The sequence below is a fragment of the Balaenoptera acutorostrata genome, chromosome 1 (assembly GCF_949987535.1).
Source record: "Balaenoptera acutorostrata chromosome 1, mBalAcu1.1, whole genome shotgun sequence".
Lineage (NCBI taxonomy): Eukaryota > Metazoa > Chordata > Mammalia > Artiodactyla > Balaenopteridae > Balaenoptera > Balaenoptera acutorostrata.
This window is the reverse complement of record NC_080064.1, coordinates 128,525,919-128,550,109: the sequence shown is the minus strand read 5'-3', so window position 1 is coordinate 128,550,109 and position 24,191 is coordinate 128,525,919. Positions and strand designations below refer to the sequence as shown.

At 42.7% G+C, this 24,191-nt stretch overlaps 1 protein-coding gene across 1 annotated transcript in view; it reads right to left on the bottom strand.

Annotated features, from left to right (window-relative positions):
• Nucleotides 1–3,265: 3,265 nt before the first annotated feature.
• The window catches only part of MPZL1 (myelin protein zero like 1), a 64,050-nt gene continuing 43,124 nt past the window's right edge, over nt 3,266–24,191 (bottom strand). Inside the window, exons 3-6 of the mRNA XM_057529854.1 lie at nt 20,165–20,378; nt 19,285–19,417; nt 16,671–16,773; nt 3,266–6,268 (exon numbers count right to left, since the gene is read on the bottom strand). Of these exons, the coding sequence (XP_057385837.1) occupies nt 6,167–6,268; nt 16,671–16,773; nt 19,285–19,417; nt 20,165–20,378 (552 nt within the window). The 3' untranslated portion in view covers nt 3,266–6,166. The remainder of the gene's footprint in view (nt 6,269–16,670; nt 16,774–19,284; nt 19,418–20,164; nt 20,379–24,191) is intronic.

Sequence of the window (24,191 nt, the reverse complement as noted above, 5' to 3'; positions counted from 1 at the left end):
TGTCAGTTGCATAGTTTGCAAATGTTTTCTCCCATTCTATAGGTTGTCTTTTCGTTTTGTTTATGGTTTCCTTTGCTGTGCAAAGGCTTGTAAGTTTGATTAGGTCCCATTTGTTTCGTTTTGCTTTTATTTCTATTGCCTTGGGAGACTGACCTAAGAAAACATTGGTACGATTTATGTCAGAATGTTTTGCCTATGTTCTAGGAGTTTTATGGTGTCATGTCATATTTAAGTCTTTAAGCCATTTTGAGTTTATTTTTGTGTGTGGTATGTTCTTTCATTGATTTGCATGCAGCTGTCCAAATTTCCCAACACAACTTGCTGAAGAGACTGTTTCCCATCGTGTATTCTTGCCTCCTTTGTTGAAGATTAATTGACCATAGGTGTGTGGGTTTATTTCTGGGTTCTTTATTCTGTTCCATTGATCCATATGTCTGTTTTTGTGCCAGTGCCACACTGTTTTGATTACTGTAGTTTTGTAGTATTGTCTGAACTCTGGGAAGGTTATGCCTCCTGCTTTGTTCTTTTTCCTCAGGATTGCTTTGGCAATTTTAGGACTTCTATGGTTCCATATAAATTTTAGGATTATTTGTTCTAGTTTTGTGAAAAATGTCATGGGTAATTTGATAAGGATCACATTTATCTTTTTTTTAATTAATTAATTTTAATTTTATTTATTTTTTGGCTGTTGGGTCTTTGTTGCTGCGTGTGGGCTTTCTCTAGTTGTGGCAAGTGGGGGTTACTCTTCGTTGCGTTGTGTGGGCTTCACATTGAGGTGGTTTCTCTTGGTGTGGAGCACAGGCTCTAGGAGTGGGGGCTTCAGTAGTTGCGGCAGGACAGCTCAGTAGTTGTGGCTCGTGGGCTCTAGAGTGCAGGCTCAGTAGTTGTGGCGCATGGGCTTAGTTGCTCCACGGCATTTGGGATCTTCCTGGACCAGGGCTCAAACCTGTGTCCCCTGCATTGGCAGGTGGATTCTTAACCACTGCGCCACCAGGGAAGTCCTTGTCTTTCTTCTTTTTTAATTAAAAAAAAATATTTTTATTGAAGTATAGTCAATTTACAATGTTGTATTTAGTTTCAGGTATAAAGCAAAGTGATTCAGTTATATAGATGTGTATATTCTTTTTCAGATTCTTTTCCATTATTGGTTGTTACAAGATATTGAATATAATTCCCTGTGCTATACAGTAGGTTTTTGTTATCTATTTTATATATAATATTAATCCAAAACTCCTAATTAATCCCTCTCTTCACCTTTCCTCTTTGGTAACCATAAGTTTGTTTTCTGTCTGAGTCTATTTGTTTTGTAAATAAGTTCATTTGTATCATTTCTAGATTCCACATATAAGTGATATCATATGATACTTGTCTTTCTCTGACTTATTTCACTTAGTATGATAATCTCTAGGTCCATCCATGTTGTTGCATTCCTTTTTATGGCTGAGTCATATTCCATTGTATATTTGTTCCACATCTTCTTTATCCTTTCATCTGTCAATGGACATTTAGGTTGCTTCCATGTCTTGGCTACTGAAATAATGCTGCAGTGAACATGGAGGTGCATGTATCTTTTCAAATTAGTTTTCATCTTTTACAGATATATGCCCAGGAGTGGGATTGCTAGATCACATGGCAACTCTATTTTTAGTTTTTAAGGACCACCCATACGGTTCTGCATAGTGGCTGCACCAATTTACATTCCCACCAATAGTGTAGGAGGGTTCCCTTTTCTCCTCTCTAGCATTATTTGTAGACTTTTTTTTTTAATATAGCATTATAGCTTTATTTTTTTAATCTATTTTTATTTATTTATTTTTGGCTGCATTGGGTCTTCGTTGCTGTGCACAGGCTTTCTTCAGTTGCGGTAAGCAGGGGCTACTCTTCGTTGTGGTGTGCAGGCCTCTCACTGCGGTGGCCTCTCTTGTTGCAGAGCACGGGCTCTAGGTGCGCAGGCTTCAGTGGCTGTGGCGAGTGGGCTCAGTAGTTGTGGCTCACAGGCTCTAGAGCACAGGCTCAGTAGCTGCAGCGTACGGGCTCAGTTGCTCCACGGCATGTGGGATCTTCCCGGCCCAGGGCTCGAACCCGTGCCCCCTGCACTGGCAGGCGGATTCCCAACCACTGCGCCACCAGGGAAGCCCTACTTGTAGACTTTTTAATGATGGCCATTCTGACTGGTGTGAGGTTATACCTCATTCTAGTTTTGATTTGCATTTCTCTAATAATTAGCGATGTGAAGCATCGTTTCATGTGCCTGTTGGACATCTGTATGTCTTCTTTGGAGAAATGTCTATTTATGTCTTCTGCCCATTTTTTGATTGGGTTGTTTTTTGATATTGAGCTGTATGAGCTGTTTATATATTTTGGAAATTAAGTCCTTGTCAGTCACATTGTTTGCAATTATTTTCTCCCATTCCGTAGGTGGTCTTTTTGTTTTGTTTATGGTTTCCTTTCTTGTGCAAAAGCTTATAAGTTTGATTAGGTCCCATTTGTTTATTTTTGCTTTTGTTTCTATTACTCTAGGAGACGTATCCAAAATATACTGCTGTGATTTACTGACATTGTCTTTCTAAAAGTGGGTTTAAGATTAGTACAACTAGCAATAACTCATAGTGCTATATAGAATAAGAAATTCAAAGTGCCTGGCACACAGCAAGTACTTAGTAGCTATTATTACGGTTATGTCACCTTCTCTCACTTCTATTGTGGCAAGCTCCTTGAGGAGCTGTGTCTTCCTTATGCTTAGCACAGTGCCTGGCATAAGATAGTTCTCAAATATAGATTTGTTGACAGATAAATCCACCTATCCATCGGTCATCTAGTCCACATTTATTGAACAACTGCTAATTGCCAGGTACTGTTCTAAAGATGGATCAGTGAACAAAACAGCAAAGTCTGGCCTCTCAGTGCTTATGTTCTAGTAGGGAAAACAGACAAGCACATAAATAGTTTGACAGGGAGAAAAAAGAGCCGGGTTAAGGGGTTTAGCAAGAGCCAGGGGTGGGTGAAGTTGCTCTTTCACATATCATGGAAGGTCTCTCTGAGAAGGTGACATGTGGGTAGACACTTAAAGGAAGTGAGGGAGCAAACCATACAAATGTGCAGAATGTGTGTTCCAGGCCGAGGGAACGGCAGGTGCAAAGGACCTGAGGCAGGCACAAGTGTGGTGTTTCTGAAGAATGAGAAGCCGGTGTGGCTGGAGCAGGATAAATTAAAGAAAGGGCTTTGATATCTTCTTCACTTGATTAAAAATGAGCACACAACACAGTCCAATAATTGAAAAAGATGTATTAAAATATTCACAAAAATACAATTGAAAAAGAAAAATTAATGAACTTGATGGGTTTTTTTTTTTACCTAGCTGAATACATTTCCATTGAAAAACTACAGATAGATTGAAATTTTAATCTCAAGTAATCCTTTAGGTGCCCCCTTAGAAAAATCACGTGTAGTTTTAAGAGGTCTCATTCTGCCAATAATCAGACATGGAAAGGACAGCCCTGCCATTTGGAAGCAACCCTGCTGTTGTCATCTGTGTCCAGGGACGAGGATGCTGGGACACAGGAGAAAGGGTCAAAAAGATCCACAGGAGTTGGTGTGAGGAGTTTTGGAAAAAGCCCCAACCCTGAGGTGCTCCACCCAGGTGTGAGCCGCTTCCCTCAGACAAATCAGTCACAGACCCAGAGTAAGTAGCTGGCAGATGACCACCCTTGCCCCGCAGAGGAGGCCACGGGGAGGCAGGGGAGGGAAGGCCCACGGCTGTGGTTAGCAAAAGTGAGGGCTGGTGCTCTGGGTGGCAGCTTCACAAACATGCAGGGAAATCAGGGCTCTTGCTATAGGAGGTGTGAGGAATGTACGTATAGCAGATTCCCTGGACCTTTGCAAAAGGAGGATAAGGAGGATCCCCCTTTCTCTGCCGAAAACGACTGTAAGGAAGTTACACATATCAATGCACACACCTGGTCTCACCACAACGTGTTTTCTTTCCCCCTGAAGTCCTGGATGGCTGTACAATTCTCACAGTGGGAGGGCTCACCAAGAGTATCCTGGCATCAGCCTGAAGGGTGACATCCCAGCACCAACCCCCGCCTTCCCAACACACAAAAATGTCTCCTAAAGGCTCCTGGAGTTTTCACCGGGGAGGCAGAGAAGCCTCAGGGCGCAAGGCAAAGTTGACCACTTTGCAGAACTGTCTCGGGCTGAGTGCTCCGCGTCCCTCTCCTGCGCGGGGCCTGTGAGCACAGAACAGGGAGACGCAGCAGAGCCGGCGGGTTTTCCTCCCACGCCGCAACGCACGCCAGACGCACCAGCTTCAGAGATGGCAGGTATGTGTGATGACAAAGCCCGCTCCCCGCTCACGTACATATCAACGGAATGTAAGTTGGAGAATCATGCGAATAACAACAAATAGTCCCTCAGCAAATAAAAGACCGCACGCACGGGGCAGAGTTCATTTTATAGCTCACGCACCCTTTCTCTACGTAACCACCTCGTGCACACCTATAAATCTAAATCCTTCTTTGTTTCCTTAAAACTCAGCCTTCAAACTCCCTCACAAAGATGACAAGACGGGGTGGGGGTGGGGAGGTAGGGGGTGGGGGGGTGGGTGGGGGTGGAGGCAGCTCTTAGGGGTCCTCAAAGTAAATGAGAGAAAAACTAACATTAGCCGTCATCCCTACTTACCTGAACACGCCCTGGGACCCTACTGTCGGTATTCTTCCTCTAACTGTGGGCTTTCAATTTTAAACGAAAAAAAATTCTTTAAAAAAAAAAATTCAGAAAATGGGGGAATGACAATATAAATGTTTAATGATTTTCACCATGCTTTTTTCAGTCTTAGTTAAAAAAACACATAGGTTTGAGATGGGGTGTTGGGGGCGGTGGTCAATGGGAGAAAATAAATTGAGAAGGATGCCCAAATTGTCTAGATTTCTCCTCATCTCATTGTTTATCAATTCCATGTAATGGGGGTGGGGGGAAAAAAAGGAAGGGAGGAAGGGAGAAACAAAGAACAAAAAACCAGAAACAGAAGAGATTCCCAACGTAGAAGTACCAGCCTTGTTTGCTGATTTTAAAAATCTAGACCCTTTTTAGCCTCAAAAGGCCTTGGACGCATCATGACCCTTTTTAGCCTCAAAAGGCCTTGGACGCATCATGAATCTATTACAGAAGCCATGACTGATGCTGCCCCTGCTGGAAGCATGACTGAAGCTTCGTATAGAAGATTCTCTAGAGAGAGCTCTGTGATACTGGAGACTGGCAATCTAATTATTCCATTTCTGCCTACTTACTTAAAAGGAAATGAAACTCAGCTCCTTCAGGTGTATGGGGACTCTTATTACAAGTACGAAGGACTTGAGCAAAGAATGTAACACACCTTTTGCTCTCCAAATGGTACAGGTACTCCTCAAGCCAGGCCTGGGTTCCCTACTTCAATTATGTATTGATTATGGTAATGATCTAAAAGTACCTGGAAGGAAGTGACTTCTGGCACTGATCCTTTGCTAATCTTGCTATGATGAATCCACAGATTGGGACAATATGCTTACAGGGTGTGATGTTATAGTCTACACAACACTGAAAGCTAAGAACTGCCCTGTATTTTAGAGAGCAAAATAGCAACAAAAACCTCTCACCCTGTCTCCAAGTGGCATAGTGAATGGATGCTTTCTAAAAACAACCGCCAAATAGGTGGTACACCCTGGGCTAAAGGCCACCCTGAACATGCTTCCATCATAGCAGCTCCACTCTCCATGTACAATAAACGCGAAGGCGGGTTAAGCCCTTACATGAAAAGGCCATGTCTGTTGGAATACTAAAAGATCTACTACCATCTCCATTAAGGCAAACCACATCTAAATGATGGTGATAGGAATGTGTCTGAATTTTCTCAACTGTAAATGACCCTGAAGGGAAGTACAAAAACAGACAATTTACGTATACTTAGAATCATACCATCTCTTCATCATGCAATACTGGCTCCTCGCATCAGGAAGATTAAATAGAATATTTATACATATCCTTTATACATTTCTTTTTCTCCCTCTATGAATAAACATGTGCTTGTCCGTGTCCAGGTTTCCAAGGCCACACATGGTTATGAGCTACATTTTCTGCACAAGAGTCCAGTTTGGATTTGTTTCTTGCTTAGGATATGACTGGGGTCTTCTCAATTTTTCCGGATGTCCGCGTACACCACAGACTCTGACTTGTTAATCTTGTCGCTGTGATGTCCGCCAGAGTGGTCTAGCTGCGCATATATGACTGGGCCCTGGAGAAGAGAAGTAGAATTAGAGGTTTGGAAAAACTGGTGGCCCCATTAGGTGCAGGGACAGAAGCAATGATTAAAGTGAATATTGTTAGGGTTCCAGAGCGAAGAGTTCCCTCTTTTGAATGTCTTCAGGTACATATGTTCCTTCTTAGGAACAGTATGTCCAGGACTGACTTTATTTTTTTCCCGGGATTGACTTTAAAACAAGATTGGGTATACTTGGTAATTGTTCAAGCTGGTACGTAGAGATTTATTACATTATTCTGTCTACTTCTGTATCTGTTTTAAAATTTCTATAACAATATAGTATTCCTTCTCAGGAGTTACGCTTATCTTAATACCTGTCACAGAATTCCTCAACTCTTGTAATTGGGAGTCTCAAGGACAAAGATGGGCACTTCTGTCAACCCGAGACCCACTGAAATCATGACTTTCAGAATGATACAAGAAACCAGCATATTCAGTGCCACTCGAAAATACAATCAATTAGAACTGGTCACTTTATACAAATAGGTACTTAAAAAAACTTCAAATATTCTTACACGTACCTACTTATAGTATAATTCTGTTAGTCTAATCTTATCATAACCAATAAAAATATTGCTTCTTTGGTATCTAAGATCAGGTAACCATTTTTCCTGTTTTAAAATTTAAAATAACCCCAAAGCCACAATCTACAGAGCTATACGGAAAAGCCCTAACTGGACTAAAGTAGAAGAGGTCCTCTTCTCACCCTCAGCAGTAAGGAAGAGAGCTGTCAGGGTCCCACCTGGGACAGCGAGGCAAAGTTGCCTGGGGCAGAGCGAGTCCTCTGACTCTTGGGGAAGGAGGGGAGGCCGAGGGTTCAAATATCAGACAGGTGGCTGTGCTTCACAACCCTTAAAGTCCCTTCCAACCCAGAGATTCTAAAATTGTAAACAACAACAACAAAATAGGCCTGTTTTAGGGGTAAAGACAAGTTAATATAATCCAAAGTCGACTTCTCTCCCAATCCAGGGAAATCTCTCCTTGAATAGTCTACTACTATGCTTAAGCTTTCAACTTTGAAATCATAAGCTCAGTAGCCAAAAGTATGTGGTTTAAAATAAACATCCTTGAAACTGTTCTGTATGAATCTGTAATGGTGGATACATGACATACGCATTTGGTGAAACCCACAGAAATGTACAACACAAAGAGTGAACCTTAATATAAACCACGGACTTTAGTTAATAATAATGTTTTCTATATTAATTCATCAACTGTAACAAATGTACCACAACAATGCAAGTTGTTAATAATCAGGGAAACTTTGGAGAGGAAGGAGTACATAGGACCTCTCTTTACTTTCTGTTAGATTTTTCTATAAACCTAACACTGCTCTAAGAAATAAAGTCTACTAATAAAAAGAAGAAAAAAATGGAAAAAAACCCCCAAACATCCTCATTCCCATCTAGAAGTCCCACAACCTGCATCCTTTAGTGTGTAACGTGGGATCCTGTGGTGTTCAGGCCCCCCAGCTTCTACAGAAGGGATAAACCCAGCTGTAAGGGCTATACAATGGTGCACCTAAAAGTAGAGTTATTAAAATAACACCCAAGGGCTAGACCCATTTGAACGTTGGCAGATCTGCAGTCTGAACTCATGAGCTGCTCTTCTTGGGCATGGTAGTAGCACTGGTGAGCACTAGCCATGTGGCCTCAGGCATATTTTAAAACCCCCAAGCATTAGTTTATCTCTAAAATGGCACTAACAATAGTATTATACGTCTTAAGATGGTTGTGAGAATTAAATGAGATGATATCTACAAATAACTTAAGCAGTGTCTGGCAGCACTCAGTACATATTAATCATTATTCTCATGAACATATTGTTATACAAATATACTTGAAAATATACCGAGGTTACCAGTCAAGTAAATCAAGCAGTCAAAGTCAGTGTGTTTGTCTTTAGTCAGTGTGTGATACTCTCATGCCTGTCATGGGTAACACAACAGATCACGCTGTTAATACTGAATCAAACTGAAACCCTCTATATTCATCTCAAAAAGCTGCAAGTTAAATGTGATTCTACAAAATAAAAAGTTAAAGTTAACTATTTTAACTATTTTCTACTTCCAGGAAAAGAATGAAAAAAGTGTTTTCTAGTAAGTTAATGGATCCTCGGTAACAGCCATTTCCAACAGAACAGATCCTGAAATTAAATTATGTAACTTCCTAGACAATAAGACCTCATCCATTAGGAGGCTTAGGGTGTATTCATGGGGGAAGGAGTTTACACCATGTGATAGATGGTTACAAATTCTTTCCCTTGTTGCGTCTACACCCTTACAATATAATGCTGCAGCTCCTCCCACCAAGAGTAAGAACCTGCTTCTTAACCCCTTGAATCTGGGCTGGTCTTATCACTTGCTTTGACCCACAGAATGTGGCAGAAGTAACATGTGTAAGTTCCATACCTAGACCTCAACAGGCCTTGCAGCTTCCACTGTCTCCTTGATCTTGGAACCCACAGAGCCACCACCACCATGTGAAGAAGCCCAAGCTACCTGCTGGCTGATGGGAGACACACAGCCCAGTTGTCCTGTGTCTCTCTGGCCCGTCAACTGCCTGACAATTGTCAACCTATGAGTGAGACCCCTGCCGGCTCTCCAGCCAACTGCAGATGCACGAGCGAGCCAGCAGAGGTCAGCTGAACTGCCCTAGACCGGAAGACCTGCCCAACCAACCCACAGAAGTGGGAGCCAAATAACTGGTGGTTGTTCTAAGCTACTATCTTTTAATGTGGTTTGTTACATAGCAATAGATAACTGATAAACTGTGCGAGTGGAAAAGAAAGAGCACAGAGAAAGCAACAAAGAAAAATAACAGAATAATCTCTGAATTGGTCAGTAAATGTTAAAACACCAGTAAGGTCTTTCATGTGAGACAGTATTGTCCTTCACGGCAAGAGAACGCAACAATTTGCTGAAAGTAACTGGGAAAACACTGAGGGATAAAAGGAACTCCTTCCTACTGATGGATTTACTTTCTTCAAATTGCTTCCCACTATCTAATGTCCTCACTCCCTTTCCCCCTTAGAATGTAATAAGGCCCTCAGGTCAGGGGCTTTGTTAAATGCCTAGAATAGTCTTTGGCAGACTGTAGGTGTTGGATGAAGGGGTGGATGAAAGAATGGATCTAGAGGAATTCTCACCAGAATTGGAGCTCAGGAATCTGCTGATGAATCTAGCTCAATCTAACACAGCTCTCTGAAGTCGGGTTCCAAGGTTGACTTGGCAGCTGTAGGTACCCTGGGTCTCTGTGGGACATGCCTCAGGACTTTGACACTTTGAGGGCCAAGAAGACCACTGAGGACTTCAGGAGGGGCCAGTGAACCAAGATCAACTTGGAAATGTACCTGCCATCGCTAAGATATTCACTTTGGGGTGTTCGAGAGTTAAAACAATATCAACAATAACACCTACATTAACCGAGCTGGTTTTTTTTTTTTTTTTGGCTGCGTTGAGTCCGTTGCTGTGCGCAGGCTTTCTCTAGTTGCGGCGAGCGGGGGCTACTCTTCATTGCAGTGTGCGGGCTTCTCATTGCTGTGGCTTCTCTTGTTGCTGAGCACGGGCTCTAGGCGCATGGGCTTCAGTAGTTGTGGCTCACAGGCTCTAGAGCGCAGGCTCAGTAGCTGTGGCTCACGGGCTTAGTTGCTCCATGGCACGTGGGATCTTCCCGGACCAGGGCTCGAACCCGTGTCCCCAGCATTGGCAAGTGGATTCTTAACCACTGCGCCACCAGGGAAGTCCCTTAACGGAGCTGTTTTTACTGTACATCTTGACACTCACCTTTCCCTCATCCTCCATTTTTTTTTTTTTTGGCGTTGCCACAAAGAATTACCATAACCAAGTGAAAAATTGCTCTGTACATATATATTTTCCCTAACTACTTATTATACAAATAGTCTTTACTATTGAAAATGTTTCAAGAGACTAATTGCTTGACCTAGGTCTATTCTTTTAGTTTCAGTTAGAGATGAAATTTCCCCTGAACTCTACTTGCATGAAATTTATTCCAATATAAAAACATACTGGTGAATGTGTGGGAAGAGGGTCCAGGAAAAGAGGATTATGGAAGAGCAAGGAGACCTATCTCTGAACAGATATTAATTTCTCGGAAGCTATTATATCCTGAAGTACACTTTCCATGGTCTCTGTAGCCCTTTAGAATCTGAATCTGGTCCTTCAGGCACTAGAGGACTCACACCTGACAAGCTCGCACAAGTATTACTAAGAGAGAACATCTGTTTTTACCACATGCTCATTGACTGTTCACAAAGCACATTTTCAGTATTTATTTCACATCACCAAATATAGATGTGAAACAGATGTGTCTTGTGACATTCTTGGCGATAAATGAAACTGATTATCAAAACGAAGTTGAAAAGAACTGGACAGGCAGGGTAGAACAAATACATGCCTTAGAGCCACACACAGATCGGGGTCTAATACCAGCTCTTCCACTAACTACTGACCTCGAGCAAGTGACTCAACCTAACTAAGCCTCAGTTTCTTCACGTGTAAAATAGGGACAGTAAAAGAACTTACCTCACAGGGCTGTTCTGAGGACTAAATGAACTAATGCACATGTTGTACTTCTGGAGACATTACATATCTATAGACTATAGTTGACAAATACATAACTGTTCCACTCACTGTCCTCCATAAATACTTGCCCCTCGCCTCCTTTTTTTTTTTTTTTTTTTTTTGACTGCACCACACGGCATGCGAGATCTTAGTTCCCCAACCAGGGATCAAACCCATACCCCCTGCACTGGAGGCATGGAGTCCTAACCACTGAACCGCCAGGGAATTCCCACTTGCCTTTTGTATACAAAGCATTAACCACTTCCAGAAAAGGATCTAGAAAACCAACTGTTTGTAGGATATATTCACAAAAATTATTTGAAACCAATGTCATTCAAAGCTAAGCGTTGCAAAGAAAGATTTGTACTTATCTTTTCCCTAATTCCAGAATACTCCAGACTCTAGGCAGCGCCTACCTAACACCCTTCCCAACTCAACTTCCCACTCTGTTTGCGGGAAGAGCCCTAATTTGGTTCTGGTGTGCACCTTTCCTTCGCTCAGGTAAACGACCCCGCTCTCCCCTGCCCCCAGGGGTGAAGCCGATCATAACTACTGTCCCCCTGCAGATGACTGGAAAGGGAATCAGCATGTGACCCACTCTGCCAAGGCGACTAGGAAAAGTTTGCTGGGGGGCCTCAGGTAAAGATTTTCCTCCATAATAAAAACCACCTGGGAGGAGATTCAGCTCTAGGAATTCAGCTCAGGTGCATTTTTCCATGAACTGCCTGAAACCATGGCAGCCATTCTGAGGCTGAGGGAAGGAGCCTGAGAACAAAGACAATATGCAGAGGATGAAGGAATAAAATGGAAAGAACCTGAGTCTTAATGACATTGCTGGGCCTCTTGTGAGTTAATAAACTTCTTACTGTTTTTTTTTTAAATTTATTTATTTTATTTATTTATTTTTGGCTGCATTGGGTCTTTGTTGCTGCCCGTGGGCTTTCTCTAGTTGCGGCGAGCGGGGGCTACTCTTTGTTGCAGTGTGCGGGCTTCTCACTGCGGTGGCTTCTCTTGTTGCGGAACACAGGCTCTAGGCACACGGGCTCAGTAGCTGTGGCTCACAGGCTCTAGAGCGCAGGCTCAGTAGTTGTGGCACACGGGCTTAGTTGCTCTGCGGCATGTGGGATCCTCCCGGACCAGGGATCGAACCCGTGTGCCCTACATTGGCAGGCGGATTCTTAACCACTGCGCCACCAGGGAAGTCCCTTCTTACTGTTAAAGGTACTTTTAGTCAAGTCTTCTGTTACTAGTCTTCCAATTATAACAAAAATAGTGGCCAAAGACAGATGAGTAATATAGTGCACTTAATGCCCTGCCTGGCTATTATGTTTCATCTTTTGTAAATTTCCTTCCTGCAGCACTAGTATTCTTTCTCTTCTGATAAAATAACTTTGAGTTATTTATTCGTCCAAATAGTAATGACTAATGCTATTAGACTCTCAGATGACACCTGCAGATAGAAAATGGAAGGTTTTGATGACCAGGGAGCATGTCATGATAGAACCCTTGGAAGAAAGTCCCAAGGGGTAGTCTGCAAATATCCCTACCATGCACCCATTTCACAGATCTGAGTGCAATATGTGGGCAGCAACTGCCTAAACCTCTCCTTATAAGGCACAGTGTACCATGGACTCTTATAATTAGCAATGGAAAAATGAGAAGGGGTTTAAAGATCAACTTGCCCCAACCCATCATTTCAAAGATAAGGGAACAGATGTGGAAGTTAAATAATGCCCCGCAAGCTAACACCATGAGCTGAACCCCAGAGTCAATACTAGTTTGTAACACATCACTAACCCTTAAAACACTAAGATGTCTATCTAAATATGAAGATTTCCTCAAGGCTGTTTTGTCAGGATATATACATAAAAAAATTCTCCATATCATAGAAAAGCCTGAAAATGACCTGAACAACCCAGGAGACTCTGAGGTTCTGGAGGGCAGGGACTGGGTGATACTCATGCCTGCATTTCCCACGTCCAGTTTACACTGTAAGTATGCTGAGCACTCAAGTGTGTGTGGAAGTGATCAAAGAGAACATGCAATGGAATGAATGAATCTTCAAAACAATTGCTACCTTTGGTTGTGCTCAACTTACAAAAAGTACTTAATCTCATAAATTACCTAATAAGAGGAACATATCAGGTCAAGCCAGTTTTTCCTAAACCGTGAAACTTTTTCTGCCTCAGTTTGAACAACTGAAGATATATCAAAAGGATCCTGGTAAGAACAACTTCCATAAAAACCTCTGGTGCTCTGACACAGAGGTGTTTATGATACACGTACTGAAGATGGCGTGTGATGGCAAGTAAGAGCACACACCAGCATCACCTAAGGCCCTGTAGCGCTTAGGAATTTTGTGGAGTATCTGAAGCAAATGTTTCAACCCCAGGATAGCAGCCCCTGTTCCAAGTTGACCACTGAATGCAAACCTAAATAAAACAAAAATTGGAAGATAAATCTCCAAGGGAATCACACAGTCCACTTCCAAGCCTTGTGTGGACCGACAAAGGCTTTATAAGTTCCAGAAACAGGTAAGGCAGAAAATGTCTTTAACAAGTTGTGTAACCATAAAATAAAAGGTACAGTATGACTTGATGAAAAATAACCAAGTAAGACAAAGGGTGCTCCAGGTACATGTCACTGAACAGAAACCCTGATTTGCAACATGTTAGAGAAGAGGCCTTCAGGGGCCTGCCCTGAGCGCAAAGGAAATAACCTAGGAATCGATCGTGAGGCACGCTGCAGCTTTCCTCTCAAAAGCTGACCTGGTGTCATACCGCAAATGCTGAAAAATGATAATATAGATTGACACAGTGCTTGAATTGCTTCTCACTAACCTCCAGAAAACGCCACAGAGTCAGGCCTGGGCAGAACCCTGGGGGTTTACTCACAGGAGAGCTGAGCCCATCTCTGACTCAGGGACAGCAGTCATAGCAGGGTGGGGTCTTGGTGCTGAAAACAGGGCGGGCAAATCCACTTACTGAACAAGGAGCCCTCCTCTCTCCTTCCTCTGCTCCATTCCCAAGCATGAGATCAGAGGATTTCTTTCTGGAGAAATCGACTAACCCAAGAGGAAAGACCTTAGCAACCGATACTTAGGGGGTCCCCCCAGTGAAAGCCAGCCAGCACTTTATACAAACAGTGAAGCCTACTACCCAGTGAGCTCTGTCTCTGCGAAAAGAGCTCGTGATCAGATCTGAGTGCCTTCAATACGAACAGATAAGCAAGGATCGTTGGGCTTTTAAGGAAAGCTTTTAACATGAAAGACAAAAATTATAAAAGAAAAAAGGGAATTCAAAAGAAACAGCAAAATCCAGTACCAGAAGAAAACATTTTTTAAAAATCATAAAACAGAAGAAAAAATGATATGCTCAGAGAGATAAGACAATGCATCCATGAAAAGTACGGGCTATTAGAACCGGAGAATAAGCAATAGCTCTTGAAAATTAAATAAAAAGATAGCAGAAATTAAATATTTAATAAAAGTTGGAAGATAAAGTTGCAGAAATTTTCTAGAAGAAACTGCAAAACAGAAAAAATTAAGAAAACGAAAGGACTGCTCTAGATGATCTAATTGCTAACAGGAATTTCCAAAAGAGAGGATAGAAAATGGAAGGAGGAAATTTTCCAAAGAATAATGGAAGACAATACCCTAAGACTGAAGGGCAGAGGTTTCAGACTGAAAGAGCCCACTGAGTAGCCAGTACAATGAACAAAAAAGGCCCACAATTTTATAAAATTTCAGAGCATGAGGGATAAAAAAGATTCTAAGAGAAGGGGAATAAAACTGGTCCCACCCGAAGGAGGAGGAATCAGAACTGTATCAACTTCTTAGCATTGGAAGCTACAAAAATCAGCAATGCCCCAAAATGCTGAAGGAAAATGATTTCCAACCTGGAATCCTACCCAACCAGATTATCAGTCAAGCTTGAGGGAGGAGAATAGAAACAATTTTAGACCTGCTAAAAACAAATGTATTATCTTACAGTTTTGGAGGTCAAAAGTCTGAAATGTGATTCACTGGGCTAAATCAAGGTATCAGCAGGGCTGCATTCCTTCTAGGGGCTCTAGGGAGAATCTGCTTCCTTGCTTTTTCCAGCTTATGGAAGCTGCCTGCATTCCTTGGCTTGTGACCCCTTCCTTCATCTTCAAAGCCAGTAGAATAGCATCTTCAAATCTCTGGCTCTCACCCTCCTGCCTTCCTCTTATAAGAACCCTTATGATTACATTTGGCCCACATGGATAATCCAGGAAAATCTCCCCATCTCAAGATCTGTAATCACCGCTGCAAAGTCCCTTTTGACAGGTAAGGTAACATATCCCATAGGTTCCAGGGATTAGGATGTGGACATCTTTTGGAGGTCATTATTCTGCCTACCATACGAAGCCTCAAAATTTGTATCTGCTGTGCATCCTTTCTCAAGAAGATAAGGAGGCCTCCCCAAACTCTGATTTCCGCCTCCTCAATTCAGTGAGACAGGTAAGCTGTTTCTCTTCTCCCCTCAGCACTGCAGCCTGGAAAATGCCTTGAGGAGTAAGCTGGGCCGATCACAGGGCTCCCCTTATTTGTTTCCCTTCTCTTAGGAATCATGGTGCTGCACAACCTGTTTTCCAACGTCCAAAGTCCATTGTTTCTTTTTTTTTTTCCTCCCCGTTTGTTTTCAACAGGAGAACAACGCCCATGGCACTTCAAGGACAGAAGAAAAAGTTTCCAAGGCTTCTTTAGGTATTATGCCTACCTGTAACTCTAACGCCTTTATTCACAACCCTATTCCCATTCACAATCCAAATTAGTGAACTGAGGTATATGACATAATCCGAGAAAGAGACAGACGGAGAGACAAACAGAATGAGAGAGATGGACAGACAGACTAGGAACAAGTAAGGAGCCTGATGTTGTGAAAGACAATGCCTAGAAATCTAGGTTCTCGCCCCAATTCTGTTGCTAACGGGGTCTGTGCTTTTAGTAATTGAACATCGCAATGCCTCAGTTTCCTCACCACGTAGGACAACTGTGAACTAAGACTGTGGAATACTTCTTCCACAAAACACTGTTCTCCTTTACTTCCTCTTAAATCCACCCGCCCCACTACACCCTCAATCCCGCCTCCTCAGGGCAAAGTTATAACTGGCCACATTCCTTCTAATGCTTTCTACCCCAGAAGACCAGAATCGGTACTAAGCTCTGGAATTTCTGCCATTTATAGTTACATCAGCATGGCCAAAACACAATATTAACCTCAATGCCAGATTCCGTGCTAAATTCCAAATGAAAGTTATTTCTTCTCTGTACTTTCTACAAGAAGTAGAAACTAAAGCCTTTCCTTGTTCATCGAGCCTACTAACTATTCAGATAAATGTTTACTTTCAATTTCTCCTAAAGAATTCATACAGAATAACTTTTCTGTTTTACTACCAACACCAAAATCAACTTTTTCCTGTGAATTCCATGGCTTATAGAACACCTCAGTATAGAATCTAGTTCACTAGCTTTATTTCTTTGAGCAATGAAGGAAGAAGTATTTACATCTGACAAAGCCATTTCCTAATTTTTGCTTGGGCCAATCTGTTAGTGGTGGTTTGGTGGAAACCTTTACTCAAGTCAGATTCTTCTCCACACACCTTCTTGTGGTCCTCCTAAACCAGCCCTTACGTTCCCCTTTGCTTCTCTTGCTCTCTCTGTTTCTGTCCGTTTCTCACAGCTCAGTACTCTTTCCCACACCCCACAATGTGACAGAGCACCAAACTGCAGAGCATGGCATGGTGGGCAGAACTGCAATCAGCCATTACCTGGTGAGATCCAGAAGGCAGGCTCTTTACTAGACCCTCTGTGTCGGAGGGGGACTTCCGCGGAGCCTGCTTAACCGGTGACACATTCTCTGATGTATTGCAGCTGATGAGTTGGCAATTTGGAGAATGTAAAAAAAAAAAAAAAAATTAAAATAAATGGAAACAAAAAATATAGAAATGCAAGTGATGACAAAATGAAGTAGCAGATGTATAAAAACAAAACTCAACAAAACAATGAGTATCAAAACAATCACATATCTTGAAACTATTTTTTATCCCTGACACTATTTCTTCCAAGTCAGTGAAGCTACTCCAGGGGAGGTACAGAATCCAATGTGTTACAATCTCTTTGCCCCAGTTTACAACAATGATATCTGCTGGATGGGATGCTGGCTACAATGTACGTTTATCCTTTTGCTGCTTTGGCTTTTTCCCCTACCGTAAATCCTCCTTTGGGATACAGGTTTAAAGGAGCAAGCTATACCTTCTTGATAGCAATTCGCTTTTGTGATCATCAGAGGCAAACCTCTTCTGAATGTGCTTCCAAAATGACAGATCCAGATCCAGGCTCATAGTCTTGGCTTATCTCATTCCTTCCATTCCCTAGGTCCCCATAGTTTGTTTCCCCACCAATTCCGCAACCAAACCAAAGAAAATCCAGGAAGTCATGGATGATAAGGAACCGTGGAATGCCACATCACACGGGCTGAACTTTTTCAGGGGCAGCGGGGTCTTCAACAGCAAGCCCTGTCTCATAAATGAACCAGGGAAAGTGAATGCCAGGAGGTAACTCATTAAGGATTCCCTGATGGGATGTGTCTTCAGCAGAGCTTCAATCCCTTATGATGTACTTTTTAAAAATCTTAGGCGTGTGGAGAGAATCACATTTAAAGTGTCGTTACTAAGACCAAAGCATACAAAGCATTCTGCAAACTGTGCCTTCTCTGAACCGGGAGGCTATATGCCACAAACCAAAATGGTTTGAGTATTGTAACACAAAGAGTCTAACTCAGTAATAATACAATTCAAGTATAAAAAAACTAAAACATACACACACACACACACACACACACACACAGAGACACACACACACACACACAAAGGCATTTTACATGAAGAACATATATGTTCAGATGACCATAAAACCTGACAACCCAATTTCATTGGGATGGTACACTCAACATGTTTCTAACACAGACACGTGACATATTTGTGGACAAACCATGATAGCTGTTGGGTTAGCTCAGAGCTGGCTAGTTAGTTGTCAACAAGGGAGATGGGCTGAATACATACACATGAATATTAACAGCAACGGCCAATGTGATTAGTTACCATGTGTCTAGTGGGAGTGGAAGAGGAGACCCAGCCCTGTTATAGGCCCAATGTGTCGTCTATGTCAGCTTTTCTTAAGAAGTGGAAGATAGGCAGGATCTGATCCCGGCACACCAAGGTAGAAAAGGCAGGGGAGGGGGGAAAAAAAACCAAAGTAAGAAGAATAGCAGCATTCACGACGCCATGCAGAATTCTAAGGCACACTTTTCTGTGCCTTTATTAACCCAAAAAGCGTGAACTACAGAGACTGGCATGTCACCACCCTGGATTAGTTTCATGTTGAAAACCAATGCTCCGGTTATATTTCATCATAAACCACTCACCATGCAAGGGGGCAGGTACAGTCAGCAGAATAGAAACATTCCAAGCAAATAATATCTGAATTTGAACACCTAAACTCCTTAAAACACAGCACTCCTAAAAAGTAGAGCAGTAGAGCCCAAAGCGAGAGGTCCCCACCATCCACCAGCCAGGGAGTCCAGGGCATGCAACCCTCTCAACCACAGTCCCTTCCGTGCACCTGGGACGCAGCTCGTGCTACATCAACTGAAACCCAGCCTCGCTCTCAGTCTTACCACACGAGTTCTACCAAGCTTATACAGGCTAGCTTTCCAGCTGGAGTGGCAAAAAGAGAGGGTCCTTCAATTAGACACACACCCTATGCTCAAAGGTGTTCTCTTTGAGAAGCCGCAAACAGAACGAAAGTCTACTTTTCTTTATTGCTGGTATATTTTGATGTTCAACTCTTATTAACTCAGCTTGGATAAGTCCAGCCATGCATCTGAGAATGGTCAAAGCAATAAACCTCCTTACCAAACTACAAACAGGAAAAGCCCTGCATCATCACATCAGGTGGGGGGTCATTTATCAGCATACTCCTATTATTATTATTATATTTACCTAACTGAAAAGAAGAACCTTATGAGATTATTACCTAGAGATCAAATTAAACTCATATTAGGTAAGTGATATCTGTGGCTTAATAATGCTAATTGCAGAGTGGATGATACTGAAACACAGAGCACAGACTACTGAGCAGTCCATTTCACCAAACCTAAGAAAGAAACTGAAACAGGGATTAGTGTCATAGCCCACGTTTAACAGCAGGCCACTGATTTCTGCTTGCCCGCGTCAGAACGTCTTCTAAGAAGATGGCTCGATTCCGACATGAAAGCTAACAGTAGCTAATTCTTCACAATTCTTTTCCCATAACACATACAGAAGTTTTCATAAACTCTGATTCCTTCCCTCCACCCTTCCCCCCAAAAGCAGAGCTCCTTACCCGGTGTAATCCCGTTTAGAGTTTTTCCTTCTATAGAGGACAGCCAGAATCATGGTGATGAGCAAAGTGAGACCTAGGACCACAGCAGTAACTATACCCACCACCACCCAAACTGGAAACGCAGGTACAATCTCTAGAGAGAAAGAACAAAATAGGTTTAAGGTACATTGCGACAGAGAGAAGAAATGGAATTGTATTAAGTTAATAAACAAGTGTCTTCCTTTAGCAATTACCATACACCATTTTATTATCCAAATTATGAGATCCTAGTACCTAATTGATGACAGAGGAACATTAGCTGATAAAGAATGAGCTTTAGAACTAAAAACATTTCTATATACATAATCCCTCTCAATGCTCTAAAATCAAAGAAAAGCTGGGGATGTGAATTTACCTCAATCTATTCTCCAACAAAGCAGACTTTGTCTCGAAATGAGACAGCAGAACCTGCGTTTCCTGCTTATTCTCCAAAAAAGGTGAAGAAATAGCTATACTGTTTCTGCCAATAGCTATACTGTTAATATTCTCCTGGAGAATATTAAAACAATATTAATCTCCTTCTTTCCCAATACTCACCCCATCCAACTATAATGAATCTGGTCTTACTTCTAATTAACAGTGAAAAATTCAGACTCCTTTAATCTGATCAATATGCTCCAGACAGCAGGTATATAAATGGAGAAATCAGTCACTCCGGTTGGAATGAGTTCCCTGACCCCCAGGCATGTTCGGTAGAGCCACAGGTCGATGGAAACAGGCAGCATAACTGTACGGCAGAAATACCCCTTCCAAACACACCCTGAAATGTAACTCTTGTTCTCTAACTAAGCATGAGATAAAGGGGACTGTATCATTACTGCAAAAATACTCAAGGAAGTACCTTTCTCTACAACATAAAGCCTAATGTGTCCTGGCTGGACAACAATGTCAGGAGGATTTTTGACATCACAGATGTAGGTGCCATTGTGTATAAACTGCATATTTTCTATGTTGATTGATGCATCTTTCTTGTCGAGGTCTCCAGCCCAGCTGATTCTGTCCTTAAATGGTGGATAATTCCCGGCATACACTTGCCCTTGGGAGTAGTGGAAAAACTGCAATTAGAAAAAAAGAACACATGAGCTATTCTCAAAGGTAGAAGTTCTAAACTCTATTATAGGCATGCTGTGAAGGGTTCTTTTATAAAAAGACTTCATCCGAGGAGCTCCAATCAAGATGGAGGAGTAGAAGGATGTGAAAAAAAAGACTTCATCCAGAAAGAAATGCCACATCATATTACAAATCTCAAGCTATAGAACCTAAGCCAGACAGGGATTTAGAAATCATGGAGTTCAACCCTGTTTCAGTTGGAGAAATAAATGTGTACATTCTCTCTAAACCTCTCAATAGCCCAGTGGTATAGCAATTACCACCCATAATTTTATAATAAGGAAATGGAGACTCAAAGAAACCATTTGCCCAAGGTCACAATGACAGTAGGTGGTGGATCCAGAGTCAAAGTCAGGACCACCTGACTCTTCAAAGCCAATTCTCTGATGGACACCACGACTAAGCCCAGTGAATCCAAAGGTTTCAGCCTTAACTCACAAAACTTACCATTAAGATACGCAAAGCATCAAGAAAAAGAAGCCTAGGGCTTCCCTGGTGGCACGGTGGTTGGGAGTCTGCCTGCCAGTGCAGGGGACGCGGGTTCGAGCCCTGGTCTGGGAAGATCCCACATGCGCGGAGCAAGGCCCGTGAGCCACAACTACTGAGCCTGCGCGTCTGGAGTCTGTGCTCCGCAACAGGAGAGGCCGTGACAGTGAGAGGCCCGCGCACAGTGATGAAGAGTGGCCCCCACTTGCCACAACTACAGAAGGCCCTCGCACAGAAATGAAGACCCAACACAGCCAAAAATAAATATAAAAATAAATTTTAAAAAAAGAAAAAGAAAAAGAAGCCTAAATATCACAGATCAGTTAATCTGATGGGTTACCCAGTCTTACTTATTGGTTTCCTACAGAAAAGTCATGGATGTGTGAAAGGAACACAACCCAGACAACCGAAAATGTCCTCGTCCGCCTTTGCAGCTTCAGCCTTTAGCCCCTTTCTCTTTCCACTCTCACTCTCTCCCCAGACCTGCTTTCAGCAAAGGAACTCATTTCTCAAAGTAACTTTGTCAAACCCAGCCCCCTGGAAGTAAGGTCAGGCCTGGTGGGTGGGGATCTATCCTGATACATGGCTTCAATCCAAGCAGCTCTGCTGGAGGCTGGATGTCTTTGTTCGGATTCACAGATGGGGCGATAGTGGGGTTGGGGAGGGTGGTGGAAATGAGCATTAGTCAACCAATCAGCTGCACTGGCAATCCAAACACAACATTTTCAGAACCTTTTGTGGAAGCTGAAAACCCCTGTGCAATCTCATCCATTCCTATGATTTAATGACCATCTACATTTTGTTAACTCGCAAACCTCTCTCACGCATAGTGCTTCCTGCAGCTCTAGACCCCTAATCCAACTGCCTACTCACTCAGCTGCCTCCACCCTCCAAGTCTGCCACCTTCTCCTATAAACTCCATCTTCTACCTGTGTATCTCATCTTGACTGATGGCTACATGCCAGTCTCGCAAACCATAAATTTTGGAGTTACCGTTAATTCTTCTGTCTTCCTTCCCATCCAATTAATTTCCCAATCCTGGGACTTCCCTGGTGATCCAGTGGTGAAGAATCCACCTTCCAATGCAGGGGATGCGGGTTCAATCCCTGGTCGGGGAACTAGCATCTCGCATGCCGCGGGGCAACTAAGCCCGCGCTCCACAACTACTGAGCTCATGCGCCTCAACCAGAGCCTGCATGTCGCAAACTACAGAGCCCACACGCCCTGGAGCCTGCGCGCTACAACTAGAGAAGAGAAAACCCGCACGCCACAACTAGAGAGAAGCCCGCGCACCACAACGAAAGATCCCGCATACCTCGGCGAAGATCCTGCATGCCTCAACTAAGACCTGATGCAGCCAAAAATAAATTAAATAAATAAATAAATAATAAATAAATCTTTAAAGAAAAAAAAATCCCCAATCCTGTCAATTCCATCTCCTAAGTTTCTCTTTTCTATTTAATTCCCACTGATAATACCTGATTTTTATGTCCTCATCATCTTGGGCTATGACCTCTTAACTGGTCTCAAGCTCCTCTAATCCATCCTCCACAATGCCTAAATGATTATTGGGAAAAAAAAAATTAAAAACCATTTATCAAATATATACCCTGTGTTTAATATAACTAATGCTTGTTAGGAACTATGAAGGCTCTGAGATTTTACCCTCCCTGCAAGTCGGCCACAGGTTCACAGATGCTGGCAGAAGACACAAGACTCCTGGGAAGTCTTTGTTCTCATGAAGAAGACTTGGAGACAAAGGACCCTATTACTTACAAACAGACAGCAGCATGTTTTTATCAGTGGCCCCTGCCCCCCAAGGCCCATAGGGACGGCATGGAGGGGCTTGGGTGGATGTTGTGCGTGCAGAGGCTCGGTTTCACAGCTGAGGAGCCCCAAGCTTAGGAAATCCAAATCTTTTATAATGGCCCCAATGGGAGACATATTACTATCTTGGACAGTAAGCAAACCTGTCCTCTGCTCCAGAGGGAGACACCGTCTTCTGCCTTCCAAAGCTAGTCACTGAACAAGACAGGCAGCTAGGGCCTCCGCTTGTAAGATGGGCAGAAATGTGAAATACCATGAAAAATAACGCTCTGACACTCATAACCACGCTGCAAGGTGAGAATCACCTGCCAGATATTTGGCAAGTGAGGAAAGAGGCCCAGAAAACCTTAGTGACTTACTCAAGGTCACTGTTCTCGGAGACAGAATTCAAAGCTTAAGCTATTTCCATTATTTAATGCCTCTCATGTCTGATCATATCTCGCCTGCCCCAAACCCTTCACCTCTCTTCTTTACCAGGAAATAAACCATAAACTCTTAACTTAGCAAACAAGTCCTTCTGTCATCTGGTCTCTGCTTTCCTTCCTACCTCATCTACAAATATCCCCTGAAGCACTTCTGAAGCAGCAACATAGACCTACACTACACTCTTTCCCATCTTTGGGTCTCCGCAAACCTCTCCCTCATCAGACTGGGTGCCCTCTGAAGGCAGGGCACAAGCTGTATTTCTCTGTGCTCCTCCACACTTAGCACATCACAGGAAGTGTATATGTTTGCTGAACTGCACTGATTAATAACGCTTTGGTCAAACCAGTAGGAAAGAGAGAAATGAAACAGTAAAAAAACTCACACACAAAAAGGGACTAGATCTCCTTATCGACCAACATTTATTAAGTAAAAGCCACAGTGTTAAAACCATGAGGGACGCCAAAGGTGTAAGATAGATCTCTACCCTCAAAATGCTTACATTCAAGATAAAGAAGAGAAAAACTGTCATAGCAAGGGACCTTCTCTCACAGGAGTGGCCCAGATAACATGGGCAGGGAGTTTTAAGAAGAGCTAAAAAGGTCAAAAGAGGTCTTATGGAGGGATCACAATGTGAAGATGGGATACAACTTAAATGGCAAGAGTTCAGAAGTGGAAAAACAAAGCATAAAGCACTTTTTACTAGACTGAAGGAGATCACATGAGAGAACAGAAGTGGGGCTAGAACAGACAAGCACTGTTTGCAGTGGGAAACTATGAGGATTCTGACTAGGGCAGTGGTGAGGTGAAAGAACTGTTTTAAGACAAGGCACCTGGTAGACTGTAGGACTGGGTTGAAAGATGGATAATTTGAAGTGGAGGAATAACCAAGGGGGTTGCCGCACAAGTCCCGGTACACAGTTTTTATCACTTAATGGAGAGCAGAGAAGCAGGAAGGCTGACAAAAAGCTAGATGCCAGAAACGAAGTAGGAAGAGCCAGCAAACGTTCTTATTTCTCAGG